The following is a 14,394-nucleotide window of genomic DNA, read 5'->3' on the forward strand; positions in this document are numbered from 1 at the left end:
ATATTATTATTTTGGGAGGAAAAGACGCAACACCAGAACACAACACCAGAACACAACACCAGAACACAACAACAATACAAAAGAACACCCTTAGTGTTGCCGAGAAGCATAAACCGCTTGGCTACTTATCAAGGCTAGCAAGCCACGACATACCAAAGCATTCAACTGTGGAAGCGTTATCAAGACTTGAATTACACAATGAGCAAGCTTTTTTTTTTTTTATAATTCATTATAAACATTGTCACTTGTACTGATATATCGTTATTTGTGAGTATTCAAGAAATAATAAATCATATCAATTATTTTCGCCAATTTTTCAATTATTTATTTAAATGCAAAATTTAAAAAAAATAGCCCTAAAATACGGTGCTAAGCAAACAAGTGCTGCCTCAATCCATTTGTTGGGGAGAGACTATAACAAGTTTTTCTCTATTGTCCTAGTGGTAGAACCTCTCCCCCATCCCGCGTTCCTTCTTTCTCCGCCCCCCCCCCAATCCACCATCTTTTTCACTCCCACGCTTCTAATTGATGTAACAGGTTTGTCTTGTTGTGAAATCACTTGTGGCAGAAGGGAAAGTACAGAGAATAAACTCTCTGTCTCTCTCTCTCACACACACCAGTCACACATACACACACACACACAGGTTCAACTTTCTCAAGGAAGACTCTCAGAAGGCTGAGGCTAGACGTGAGAGTATAAAGCGACTTCAGAGAGTCCCAGTTTAAGTCATTCAATACAGAGAAATAGATCTAGCTCCCCAGTTGGAGTCATTCAATACAGAGAAATAGATCTAGCTCCCCAGTTGGAGTCATTCAATACAGAGAAATAGATCTAGCTCCCCAGTTGGAGTCATTCAATACAGAGAAATAGATCTAGCTCCCCAGTTGGAGTCATTCAATACAGAGAAATAGATCTAGCTCCCCAGTTGGAGTCATTCAATACAGAGAAATAGATCTAGCTCCCCAGTTGGAGTCATTCAATACAGAGAAATAGATCTAGCTCCCCAGTTGGAGTCATTCAATACAGAGAAATAGATCTAGCTCCCCAGTTGGAGTCATTCAATACAGAGAAATAGATCTAGCTCCCCAGAATCTTTGAACAGTTCGTTTTTTCGCAGAGATTTTGTCAATGAACCAAGAGGATCTCTTCAATACACATTTATGGCCATGGAGGTGTTTGAACCCAATCCTTTACTCACCTACTTAGTTCCCCTCACCCCACACCACCCCCGTACTTTCTTTCTAGATTCTAAACGTTGGTATACTGCAAGCCCAACAATTGTTCTAGTCTTCTGAAACTTGAAACTGTCGAGAAATGTTTAAGTCATCGGAGAGAAAAGATGAAAGAGAGAGAGAGAGAGAGATGCGAGAGAGAGAGAGAGATGTGTGACAGATGTGAGAGAGATGTGTGTGAGAGAGAGAGAGGTAAGAGAGAGAGACAGAGATGCGAAAGAGAGATGTGTGTGAGAGAGAGACAGAGATGTGAGAGAGAGACAGAGATGCGAAAGAGAGATGTGTGTGAGAGAGAGACAGAGATGTGAGAGAGAGACAGAGATGTGAGAGAGAGACAGAGATGTGAGAGAGAGATGTGTGTGAGAGAGAGACAGAGATGTGAGAGAGAGACAGAGATGTGAGAGAGAGACAGAGATGCGAAAGAGAGATGTGTGTGAGAGAGAGACAGAGATGTGAGAGAGAGACAGAGATGTGAGAGAGAGACAGAGATGTGAGAGAGAGACAGAGATGCGAAAGAGAGATGTGTGTGAGAGAAAGACAGAGATGTGAGAGAGAGACAGAGATGTGAGAGAGAGACAGAGATGTGAGACAGAGACAGAGATGTGAGAGATGTGAGAGAGAGACAGAGATGTGAGAGAGAGACAGAGATGTGAGAGAGAGACAGAGATGTGAGAGAGATGTGTGTGAGAGAGAGACAGAGATGTGAGAGAGAGATGTGAGAGAGAGACAGAGATGTGAGAGAGAGACAGAGATGTGAGAGAGAGACAGAGATGTGAGAGAGAGACAGAGATGTGAGAGAGAGACAGAGATGTGAGAGAGAGACAGAGATGTGAGAGAGAGATGTGAGAGAGAGACAGAGATGTGAGAGAGAGACAGAGATGTGAGAGAGAGACAGAGATGTGAGAGAGAGACAGAGATGTGAGAGAGAGACAGAGATGTGAGAGAGAGACAGAGATGCGAAAGAGAGATGTGTGTGAGAGAGAGACAGAGATGTGAGAGAGAGACAGAGATGTGAGAGAGAAAGTGCGAAAGCAAGAAGGAGATATGCCGGGGTGAAAAGGGAGATAACAGAAAGAAAAGAAAACGCGACAAATATAACTACACCTATTCAAACATAGGGGGTACGGTGGCTGAGTGGTGAAGCGTTTTGGCTCGAATCCTGGTGAAGGCTAGGATTTTAATGTTAAAGGCGCCATTGAGACTACCCAGCTCTAATGGGTACCTGACGTTAGTTAGGGAAAGGTAAAGGCGGTCGGTCGTTGTGCTGGCTACATGACACGCTCGTTAACCGTAGGTCACAGAAGTAGATGACCTTTACACTCCTCTAATGCCGGAGCACTAGACCTTATTTTTGTTATAAAACGTACGACAAAAGAATCTATCATGGAGACTCCCCCAGGCGCGGGGCCTGGACGGTGGCTTCACTTTCTACCCCACTTTCCACTGTATATTCTAAATCAGCACGCATTTCTTTTTTCTACACGTTTCAAAATTTCCATCAGATTTGAAGATTATTACATACTTATTACAGAATTATTACATACTTATTACAGACTTATTACAGACTTATTACATACAAGCCCAAACTGATCCGAAACATTGGGGAGAAGGCGCAAAGTGTCACGGTAAATGACGTCGGGGGATCGGGGTGGGCAAGGGATCGAACCAGGGACTATTAAGACGAGAATCCAGAGCGCTTACAACACGACCAGGCAGCCATTTGCCCTACTTCAGAATGTAGTAGTGAGCATATTTTGTTTGTTTGTTAACTCACATGAATGGCTATGCCCTTGTAAAAGTTCAAGATTTTTTTCTTAGCTTAATCCCTAATTTTAACTTCATTCATAATTATTCATGTTTTTATTTCCATTCATTCTTTCGTTCATTCATACATCTCTTACGTCCCGTGCACGATTCAATGAGTTCTGAATGAAGCGCTGTCAAGAGCATCTACTTCGTACACTCTAGGAGGAGTAACAAAAATACAACACACGAAATATATTTTTAAAAGATGGTTTCTCGCGAGAGTTCCTTCCTCCTTGATTCATGTTACCCAGCAATCTTCGGCATCTTCTAAATTTCGCACTTCCGGATTCTGAGAATAACGCATTAACGGGGCCGAGCGAGAGGAGGCCCAGGTTGATTTGTGGCTTGTTTTCATTCTGGGGATCTGGTAAACTCATCGAATGTTTTAACACTCATTGTTGGTTCGCTCCCTTTGTCTCACTACCCTCCCCCCTCCCGCCTTCGACGCAAATTCTATTGTTGTTTAACTTTGCGAGTATCTCCAGAAACTTGCCCAAGTCAAAACAAAAGTAACTAGATTTGTTTTTTCTTTCATTTCGGAAATTTGTTCTTGTGAAAGATGGGCGAAGTTGCACACCACACATTAGACAAACGTAGTCAGAAGCGTTGGAATGGCCAAAGTTTATTGAAGAACACAAAGATAGACATAGTAAAGATGTTCAAAGATGGACACAAAGATGGACACAAAGATGGACACAAAAATGTTCAAAGATGGACACAAAGATGGACACAAAGATGGACACAAAGATGTTTAAAGATGTTCAAAGAAGGACACAAAGATGGACACTAAAATTGACACAAAGATGTTCGAAGACAATTGACAATAATTAGACAAAGAGTGATTCAAATAGTTATAGTTGCTAAGAATGGAGAAAGATTTACAAAACTGGTAGCCTGGAAGTTCAAAGATGGACACAAAGATGGACACAAAGATGTTCAAAGTAAGGCAAATAACTTGTAGAAGAACACCACTCTTTGTTTATCTATTTATAAAACAATATATCAGTTTTTATTTTTATGCTGTTTATCTTTAACTATTTATAGTTTCTTTTTTTTTTATTTTTTATTCTATGTATCATTATATATTTGTATATGTTGATTCTCTTTGTTTGCTATGTATGTTCTGTTTGATCTCTGATTTAAATCATTTGATTCATCCCAACTACAAGTATCTCCAGTGAATGTTTTAAATCATTAGATTCATTCCTACTACAAGTCTTCCCCCAGTGAATAGTTTAACTCTTTCTCTCCTAACTGACAATGCCAACGTTGATTTGACCCCCCATTAAACTAAATTGGTTGTTGAATTTATAAACTTTAATTTGTGTTGTGTAAAAAGAGAATGCTTTCTTCTACAATTTGATACAAATAGAACATTTTCTGATAACAAACACAAAAGTTATTGAGTTTAATCCTAACAGGAAAGTGAAATACAAATGAACAAAACGAATAATTCTATCGAAACGAGGAAAATAATTACGGAGAGAAAGAGTTAAATCATTTGATTCATTTCAACTACAAGTCTCTTCAATGACTGCTATTTGAAAACAATTCAAAACTTATTGTCCGTTAAACTGTATCGTCTGCTAGTAGCTGTGAGTTTTGTTTCACTAGAAAGTTTTAATCTCATTGAAAGTTTTGAGAAACAACGTGATATCAGAGAACTCTGAAAGTAGGTCGAGAACATGGCGGACCTAAGGATGCCATGAGAAGAAGAGTTTGTATGAATTAAGAAAGAACATGTAGTTTCTTTACCGCAATTTTTATTAGCAATATTAGTTTCCTATGTAATATATTACAGTTACAGATAACAAACATGTTGAAAGAAACTATCTCTGGGATATGCAAGAGTTGACTAATAGCTTCAGAAAATAAACAAATTTGTTTTTATACTCATTTGATTTTAGATACTTCATATATTCACTTATAAACCTGCATAATCCAGGGGAAGTAATGAGAGAACAAAACAACAACAATTAATTTGACTGACATTGTTACAGTGTTGGACCACTTTCTAGTTCTAACTCAGAATAAAAGTATAAAATTATGTTTTAGGTGTCCATAAGCTATTAGTCTCATATGGAATCTATTCCTTTGTATTCGATATTCCAATCATTTAATACTGTACGTCAATACATGGAAAATTGTGATGTTTATTATTTTAATTTGGATTATTACATTTTGAACTACCTACAGCATATCTACAACTGATAGCCATAGTTACCACTCGGAGCTGTATTATCAAATGTACACTTGGACAACAGAATCTCATACAACTGCACAATACTACTGCTACAATACAACTGCACAATACTACTGCTACAATAGTATTAAGATAATATTAACATAAGACAAGGATCACAGTCCATCATCTCAAAGAGCATGGCCAATTTTTTGTTTTGTTAGGATCTACAATGTATATATCTATTCCTAACAATTAGTTATCTGGTTTGAAGAATAAGCGAATGAATTATTAATAGATCTAACTTCTATATTTTCATTGTCTCGGCTTGGCAGTTAATCTTCGCGTTAATGCAAATGTATCTTAGACTTTGATTTCTATTTCTTCCCAAGGCACAATCGAATCGACTCTCTCTGACTTTGTTTATGTTGAAAACCATTTCTCTTGAATCTTTTTCTTTTCATGGCTAACTCTACCGGCAAAGAAGAGACTCTGCCAATTATTCTTACATTGTATATGATTCCTTTAGAAAAGCGATAAAATGATCCATTGCTTAGGATGAAATATTCAGAACTAATGGAGCATGCAATTTCAAAAGAATTGAAATCAATTATACATGCAATGCACTCTCTAAGACTGGCGGAACGCCAAGCCCCCCCCCCCCCTGTAACAAAACGTTTCCACTGCCATGACAACAACGGGATATTTCTTTCTATTATTGCTTTCTCTCTCTTTCCCTTTCTCTCTCTTTCCCTTTCTCTCTCTCTCTTGTTGAAAACGTCCAAACGATAATCTTCAAGGAAGATTTAACGCAAGCACAGAGATGACATTCATTCTTTAGTTTCATTTCAAGAGGCCCCTCTTCAGCCAGAGTTTGGAATTCTGGGTAATTTTAAATGCCAGGGAAGTCTAGCTTGGACAAATTATTCATTCATTTAACGACTTAAATGACGATAGAGCCAAAAAGAACACGTCTGTTCATCTGGCCAGTCGTTTAAAGCATTCTCTATTAGTGCACAAATAACAGTCCCAACTTGCCAGATGGCCGCTTCTCAAATAGTTTCCTACACGTGACGTCTGCTGTATGTTTCCTTCGCGCCATTTTTATTTATTTTGTTAGTTTTGACAAATTGCTTTAGTTTCACTGACTGACTATAAAGGAAATGTAATTCTTTATTATGTACTTAGATCTTCTACCAGAGTAGACACTTTTTATTTGTGTGTGTGTGTGGGGGTAAACTTTAAACAAAGACATTTGTCTGCGAAACGTATACATTTAAAAGTCATTCGATTTGGATGAAAAGTATATACATATATTTTATGTGTGTGTGTGTGTCTTTTACATTTAGTTGACTAAAGAACTTAAAGGTGCCTTTGTTTTCATAAAGACCTGTAGGTAAGGGATAGGATACATAGACAAAACGCTTACTAAGTCTATAGTGAAACATATGTTACTTCACATTAAAGCATTTCCGGTTGATAGAAAGAATGATTTTGATTGGCTTATACTTTTTGTTTAAACCAGGAAGTTGTTTTTTTAGCGCAGTCGCAGTTTTTACTTCGAGCAAAAAAAAAATTGTTACAAAGTTACAAAAACACATTTACTCTAGAAACTTTTTTTTTCTCTCCGACTTATCTGTCCGTTTGTTAGACCCCTCCCCCCCCCCCACCTCCAACAACGTTGTTTTTTTGTTTTTTTCTAAAGTCATGTAAAAATGTATTTGCTGTGAAATATTCAACTTGACACTTGTAACCAGGGGTATAAAAGTCTGGTCTGTATGTCCCACAAAGGACACCACCAAGGGACACTACTACCGTCTGCTGGTTGGGAGCCCGAGACAGTTGTGTGACTTTAATGGACACCAGGTCTGCATCCACTCGTCTTTTCACAGCACCTTGTTTTACAGCGCCCCCAGCTGCAGCCCATCCCCTCTACCAACGACTCAGCCCTCTTCCCCTAGCCTGACACCCACTCCGTCCCCCCTTCCCTTATGTCTCTACTCATTCCCTCCCCCCCCCCTCCTCCGTTTTCCACAATCCCAGGATTATCATGGTTACAGTGTATCACGGCATGTGGCACTTACAAGAGAAGATAATAGTGGAACAAGAGATGAAGAGAGAGAGAGAGTGAGTGAGTCAGTGAGAGTGAGTGAGGAAGCGAGAAAGGGGAGGGGAACAACTTGTCTGTTAGACACCTGTCTCGGGTCTCGGGGCACATGGTAACACCAGGGATTGCTACCCGGCGAGCCCCCAGATGGCCAACCCCCCTTTTCTCCCTCTTAACGGTTAATATAGCTTCAGTAAACTGATCCGAAACAGAGGGGGCAAAGTGTCACGGGCAAATCAATGGGTCAAGTCGCCCTCAATTGGCTATATTACAGCATCTTTTGACAATTTACCACAAGTGGGGCGAATAGGTTTCTGCAGTAACCGTGGGAAGGGGGCGGAAGTGGGGAAACAAAATATTATTTATTTTCTCTATGGTGAGTACCGAGGAGGCTGGATGGGGGCGGGGGGTGCGGAGTACACCCTAACTCTTAAGTCCCATTATTGTTATCATCAGCAATATGGTAGACATAAGTGCAAGACAAGGGAGCCTACTCCACGTGTGTAAACAAAGAACAGATAATTAAAAAACAAGAGTAGTATTGATAAACTCCCATAGATGCAATTGAACACACGAAAAGTATACAAATAAAATGATTTTGTTTTAAATGCAAGATTTATTTACTTCCGGTTCATAGTCCTCCCCCCCCCCTTTTCATTTTCATCCATTTTTTTTTCTTTTGGCATCGACGTATTGTACGTTGAATTGAGGAGTTGTAGCGATGGAGAAGCAAAAAAAAAATGACCACACTTTTGATTTCTGATTAATTATTAATTTGAATGCTCGTCCGTCGTTTTACCACGCGGACCACTTTTATTCTGCGCGTACCGCTGGGTCAAGCACCCGCAGTTCTGTGTCCGCGGAAGTGACGTATGAGGTCACTGCGTGCAGGCGAGTACCGTAAGCACTCTGAGCTTTGGTTAGGCTAGAGATTGGAGCTGGTATTGGTTTGAGTGGGAAAAAGATTCGCACATTGCAACAACTGAGCTGTCCAGTCTGAGTTCGCTTCGCTTCTAGTTGCACCTCCTCTTTCCTGCCCACACTTACTCTGTGTACCTCCTCTTTCCTGTCCACACTTACTCTGTGTACCTCCTCTTTCCTGTCCACACTTACTCTGTGTACCTCCTCTTTCCTGCCCACACTTACTCTGTGTACCTCCTCTTTCCTGCCCACACTTACTCTGTGTACCTCCTCTGTCCTGCCCACACTTACTCTGTGTACCTCCTCTTTCCTGCCCACACTTACTCTGTGTACCTCCTCTTTCCTGCCCACACTTACTCTGTGTACCTCCTCTTTCCTGCCCACACTTACTCTTACTTTTAATCTAACTTATCTTTTCTAATGTTTCAGTAGCTAGTAGTGTTTTTGAAGTTCCATAGATTTTGAAATCCTCTGCGAATAGTCGAACACTTGTGTTAAAGAGCTCATAGAATTATGTAGGTAAATGAAGAACAGTTGTGGGCACTTCTTTGAGCAACACCTGAAGTTTACAGTACTCACTGGAAATGCTCATTATCATTGTATCTGAACCTTTTTTTTTTTGTTGTTGTCGAGCCCACCGCACGGCACCCACCCGCACTGCCGCCCACGCCTCTAGCTTTGAACAATCTCGTCAGAGGCGTCCCAACGTTCACTGATTTAAATTCTTTACAGACGATCATGTCCGCCTTTCATCTAGACGTCCTTGACCTTATTCCTCCCTCTAATTATCTCTCAGTCGCAGATTTTACCTAATTAAACCTTAAAGGCTCAAACACTCACACACACACACACACACACTCACTGGCACAGCACCACACACGTGTTAAGCATTTCCCGCCACCCCTCCCCCACCCCCCTACCTTTAATCCTTAGAATTTCTGTTTTGTTTTTTTGATGTGTTTGAACGTGTACTTTTGGCAGAGCTCTTCTTGTTCAGATGTTTAACAAAGTATTGGTTCAGGAAGTAAATGTTCATTTGTTGGAAAGACATACTTCCCCTGTTTCAGGAGGGGAGGGGAGTAATCAATTCAGAGTTGCCTCTTTTTGAAAAGTCCACGGAGGGAGGGGTTGATTGGTCTTATATCTATGTATGGGCTCGAAGGAAGGGGTTGATCGGTCTTATATCTATGTATGGGCTCGAAGGAAGGGGTTGATCGGTCTTATATCTATGTATGGGCTCGAAGGAAGGGATTGATTGGTCTTATATCTATGTATGGGCTCGAAGGAAGGGATTGATTGGTCTTATATCTATGTATGGGCTCGAAGGAAGGGGTTGATTGCTCTTATATCTATGTATGGGCTCGAAGGAAGGGATTGATTGGTCTTATATCTATGTATGGGCTCGAAGGAAGGGATTGATTGGTCTTATATCTATGTATGGGCTCGAAGGAAGGGATTGATTGGTCTTATATCTATGTATGGGCTCGAAGGAAGGGATTGATTGCTCTTATATCTATGTATGGGCTCGAAGGAAGGGATTGATTGGTCTTATATCTATGTATGGGTTCGAAGGAAGGGGTTGATTGGTCTTATATCTATGTATGGGCTCGAAGGAAGGGGTTGATTGGTCTTATATCTATGTATGGGCTCGAAGGAAGGGATTGATTGGTCTTATATCTATGTATGGGCTCGAAGGAAGGGATTGATTGCTCTTATATCTATGTATGGGCTCGAAAGAAGGGATTGATTGCTCTTATATCTATGTATGGGCTCGAAGGAAGGGGTTGATTGCTCTTATATCTATGTATGGGCTCGAAGGAAGGGATTGATTGGTCTTATATCTATGTATGGGCTCGAAAGAAGGGATTGATTGCTCTTATATCTATGTATGGGCTCGAAAGAAGGGATTGATTGCTCTTATATCTATGTATGGGCTCGAAGGAAGGGGTTGATTGCTCTTATATCTATGTATGGGCTCGAAGGAAGGGATTGATTGGTCTTATATCTATGTAAGGTATTCATTACAAAATTTCAAATATTTTAATCATAGTTCCATAGTTTACTGTTTACAATGTACAGAGAGACTGAGATGGAAAGAAAGAGACAGAGGGACAGAGAGAGGTGGAGAAAAAGAGACAGAGAATAAGAGAAAGAGACATAATCCCAAGACAGTAAGAGATACGGAGAGAGGAGGAAGAGACATCGAGAGACAGAGAGAGGAGCAAAGAATGAGAGAGATGGGGGGAGACAAGGGAAGAGAGACAAAGAGAGAGAAAGAGACTGAGAGAGACAGAGAAATGATTGGTATAAAATGGTGTGTGTGTGTAAGAAGATGAAGGTGTTATCGGGTAGGTGGTGAATAGCAGGTGGGTGTCAGACTAGAAATGGAGGGGAAGCAAGTGAAGATCTCGTGATACAAACCAAAGACTTAAAAGACAAAAAAGAGAGGAGAGAGAGAGAGAGAGGGGGGGGATATTAAAGAACCCGTGGCACAAAGAGAGACAGAGTTAGAACGTAACTGTACTTTCTAAGCCAAGAAACACCGTGAAGGTTGCTGACAATTAGAGCAACACGACACGCCAACTCATCACTAGCTGCCTCCACGTGCTGCTGCTGTTGGTGAGCACACCCCCCTACCCATACTTCCTTCACCTCCCCTCCATCTTCTTGTCTTTATCCTCACTTCTGACTCTTTCAATCTTTCATTCCAAAAAAAGGTAGAGAAGTTAGTCTAAGGACTAGTGAAATAGGAAGGAGGAGTGAGTCTAGGGAGGAGTGAGTCTAGGGAGGAGTGAGTCTAGAGAGGTGAGTGAGAGAGAAGAACCGTGTGGGAAAAGAGGGCTAGGAAGAGGAGGGGTGGGTTTGCCGCTTAATTGAATCCAATCAAAGAAAGACAAATACTCAGAAGAACAGGGCGAGTCGGCGGCGCGAGGGGGTCAGTTTTGTTTTGATGTGCGCGGTGGAAGCTGTGGCATCTTGGACAAGCTGTGACACAGCGGGGCTAGTTGTGACACATTTGGCTGGCTGTGACACATCAGTCAAGTTGTCACATTGCTGGCAAGCTGTGATACACGTCTTATTGTGACATATTAGAGAGCAGTCAAGTTTAGTCTCGGGGAGTTAACTTGGTAACCGAGTACAATACCGAACGTGATTATAACTGGGGACAAAATATGTTATTTACATTGGTAACCGAACGCAAAACCGATCGTGAGTGTATTATAAATGGGAACAAAATATTTATTTATAAAATGTAAGTGGCAAAGTACAGTATAAGAGTCTAGTGATTTTGAATGTCAGATAACAAAATTTTGTTGTTTTTTTAATTTGCTTCTAAAGTTACTAAATTTCAAAGGACAAAGCATTAGAGTTATTTGGGTTTAAATGACAAGACTGTTTTTGAAACATTTTGATTCTTAGGTCAAAATATTACAAAAGTTTTAAACATGAAAGGCAAAGTATTTAAGATTATTAAATATACATGACATTGTTATAGGACTATATTAACTTTACACCTCGTTATGTCATGAGATATATGACAATCTTTTGTGATATTTTATTGTCAAATTGTTTTATAACATATTTATCTTCTAAATGTTACCAGATGTCTTGTAAAATTAAGACAATCGACGCAGAGCAGTAAAAAGAAACACAAAAAAAATATCTAAGTTGGCGTCAACTGAGTTCTAGAGTTTGACAAACAGCACTGGGGATAAACGCCGTACCATCTATAATGAGTCTCAAATTGGTGCATCAGTTCTTGAGTAGATTTAACATTGTATAATTGATCTCTAATGAGACGATAGTGTGAGAATATCTAGGACTGGACGATGGTATTGTTAGATCAAGCTGATTTATTTATTGGGAAATCAGTTTTCAATTCCAATTCCTTCTTACTTTACTTCCAGCAAGGCGCGACGGATTCTAATTCCTTCTTACTTTACTTCAAGCAAGGCGACGGATTCTAATTCCTTCTTACTTTACTTCCAGCAAGGCGCGACGGATTCTAATTCCTTCTTACTTTACTTCCAGCAAGGCGACGGATTCTAATTCCTTCTTACTTTACTTCCAGCAAGGCGCGACGGATTCTAATTCCTTCTTACTTTACTTCAAGCAAGGCGACGGATTCTAATTCCTTCTTACTTTACTTCAAGCAAGGCGACGGATTCTAATTTCAATCCTGTTTAAAACGTATATTTTGCTAAATGTTGAAATGTTGCATTTTTTTGTAATCATATAATTAGTCGCTCATCAGTGCTTGAATGATGATTAATGATTGAGTGAAATCGAATTTTCCCCACTTTAAATCGCTAACATCAATCGGAAAGTTCAGACTTTCAAGGCGGAGGTGTTAATAAGTAGTGGCAACAGACAGACATAGCATACAGACATAACAGACAGACATAACAGACAGACATGAAACAGACAGACATAACAGACAGACATGAAACAGACAGACAGACATAGAATTAACACAAAAACACTAATATAAAACACAAACATAGATAACATAGAGTTAAATCAGACATGTGGCTTCCATTTGTTTTCTGAACACTATCGAATGAGATGTGCTCAATGTGCTCAACTGTGCTCTAAGTAGATGTGTCGCTAGGTAAAGCTCTAAGTAGATGTGTCGCTAGGTAAAGCTCTAAGTAGATGTGTCGCTAGGTAAAGCTCTAAGTAGATGTGTCGCTAGGTAAAGCTCTAAGTAGATGTGTCGCTAGGTAAAGACTTACCTCCAGTTTTTGACTTGCTGGCTTGTGCTGAGAACTGTGGCTCCTGAAATGAAAAGAAATAATTCAAATGTTTACCGAAGTTGGTCAAATGTTAAGGATTAAACCGAGACCAATCGTCGTAGTACACTGACCTGTGACGTGGCGATTTATGGTCACAGGAGACTAATAGCTTGCTGACGAACAGATCTTTGACGTGGCAACGAGCTATGGTCTCCACTACCCACAGCTTGCAACGTCGCAGGTCAATGTTGAGGCCTTCTATACCAATTTGTCTCGATTGAACTGTCGTTTTACTGTACATTGATACAGACTACAAGTTGCATTACAAGTGAAACACAACAAGACTTTAGAGACACTAAGCTCGTATAAACACATACATAGAGATTTTCAATTAAAATTACTCACATTTTAATTAGTATTCATCTCTTATCAATATCCATTATTGATAAACACACAGAATTTATTTTTTTTAAAGCTGATCTAAGTGGAATAAGTCCAATTTACATCAATATATCTCAATACTGTAAATGTATTTCGCACTATTTAATTAACAAATTGGTTAATAATATATTTTTTTTAAATTCATGTTTTGTTTGAAACAATGTACAATTGTGCAAAGTTTCAACTTGATCCGAGAATGGGAAGTGGGAGAAACTAACGCGTTCAAAATGTATATCAGTCAGACAGAGTTAATATTAGCTTTGTGTCTTTGACTCTTAGAATTTAGAGTCAGTGTCTATGCAGACCCAGCTGTTTAATCACATCAGATGTAGTGTCAAGGCCGTTGTGGGGAGCAAGGGGAACTACTACCGCACAAAGGTGCAGGCGGTGAAAGATCTAAACTAAGGCCAGAATAAAATACAACACCGAAATGAGGATTTTGTGAAGAGAATGACATTAATGACGTAGGATTTGTGAGGGCCACTTTGACCTTGACTAAAAGAGAGAAGAAGTGAGAAGAGATAGAAAGAGGGAGGAAGAGTAGAGAGAGAAGAGGGGGAGTGAAGAGAGAGAGAGAGAGAGAACTCACCATGGTTGATAGAATACAATGAGAGAGTGTTCAACAAATCTAATAGGAAATAGTGTCAATATTCAAAAGTCAAGGTTGGATAAAGAAGGAGAATTAGAGAGAGAGAGAGAGAGAGAGGAGGAGGAGGAGAGAGAAAAAAATAAAGGGGACATAGAGGAGAGAGAGAGAGAAAAGAGAGGCTGGAGAAGACGAAAGAAAAGTCAAGATGAAAACAAAGAAACGAATGAAATGGTCAAACGTGTGGAATAAAACAAAAAAAAAAAGTGAGCGGTCAACTCCCAGTGCCTGCCAGAGTTACACAGAAGAGTGAGTGAACAAAAAAGGCGAGAGGGGGTAAAGAGGGTGTCTCAACCAAAATGGGGGATCAATCGATCTCAGT

The 14,394-nt window shown here is 39.9% G+C and overlaps 1 protein-coding gene across 4 annotated transcripts in view; it reads right to left on the reverse strand.

The window, feature by feature from the left end:
* The window catches only part of LOC106079956 (transcription factor SOX-5-like), a 163,281-nt gene that overhangs the window by 72,287 nt on the left and 76,600 nt on the right, over positions 1–14,394 (reverse strand). For all 4 annotated transcript variants that reach the window (XM_056043674.1, XM_056043673.1, XM_056043672.1 and 1 more), the window contains exon 3: positions 12,986–13,028. In XM_056043674.1, the coding sequence (XP_055899649.1) occupies positions 12,986–13,028 (43 nt within the window). The remainder of the gene's footprint in view (positions 1–12,985; positions 13,029–14,394) is intronic.

Source organism: Biomphalaria glabrata, chromosome 10 (assembly GCF_947242115.1).
Source record: "Biomphalaria glabrata chromosome 10, xgBioGlab47.1, whole genome shotgun sequence".
Lineage (NCBI taxonomy): Eukaryota > Metazoa > Mollusca > Gastropoda > Planorbidae > Biomphalaria > Biomphalaria glabrata.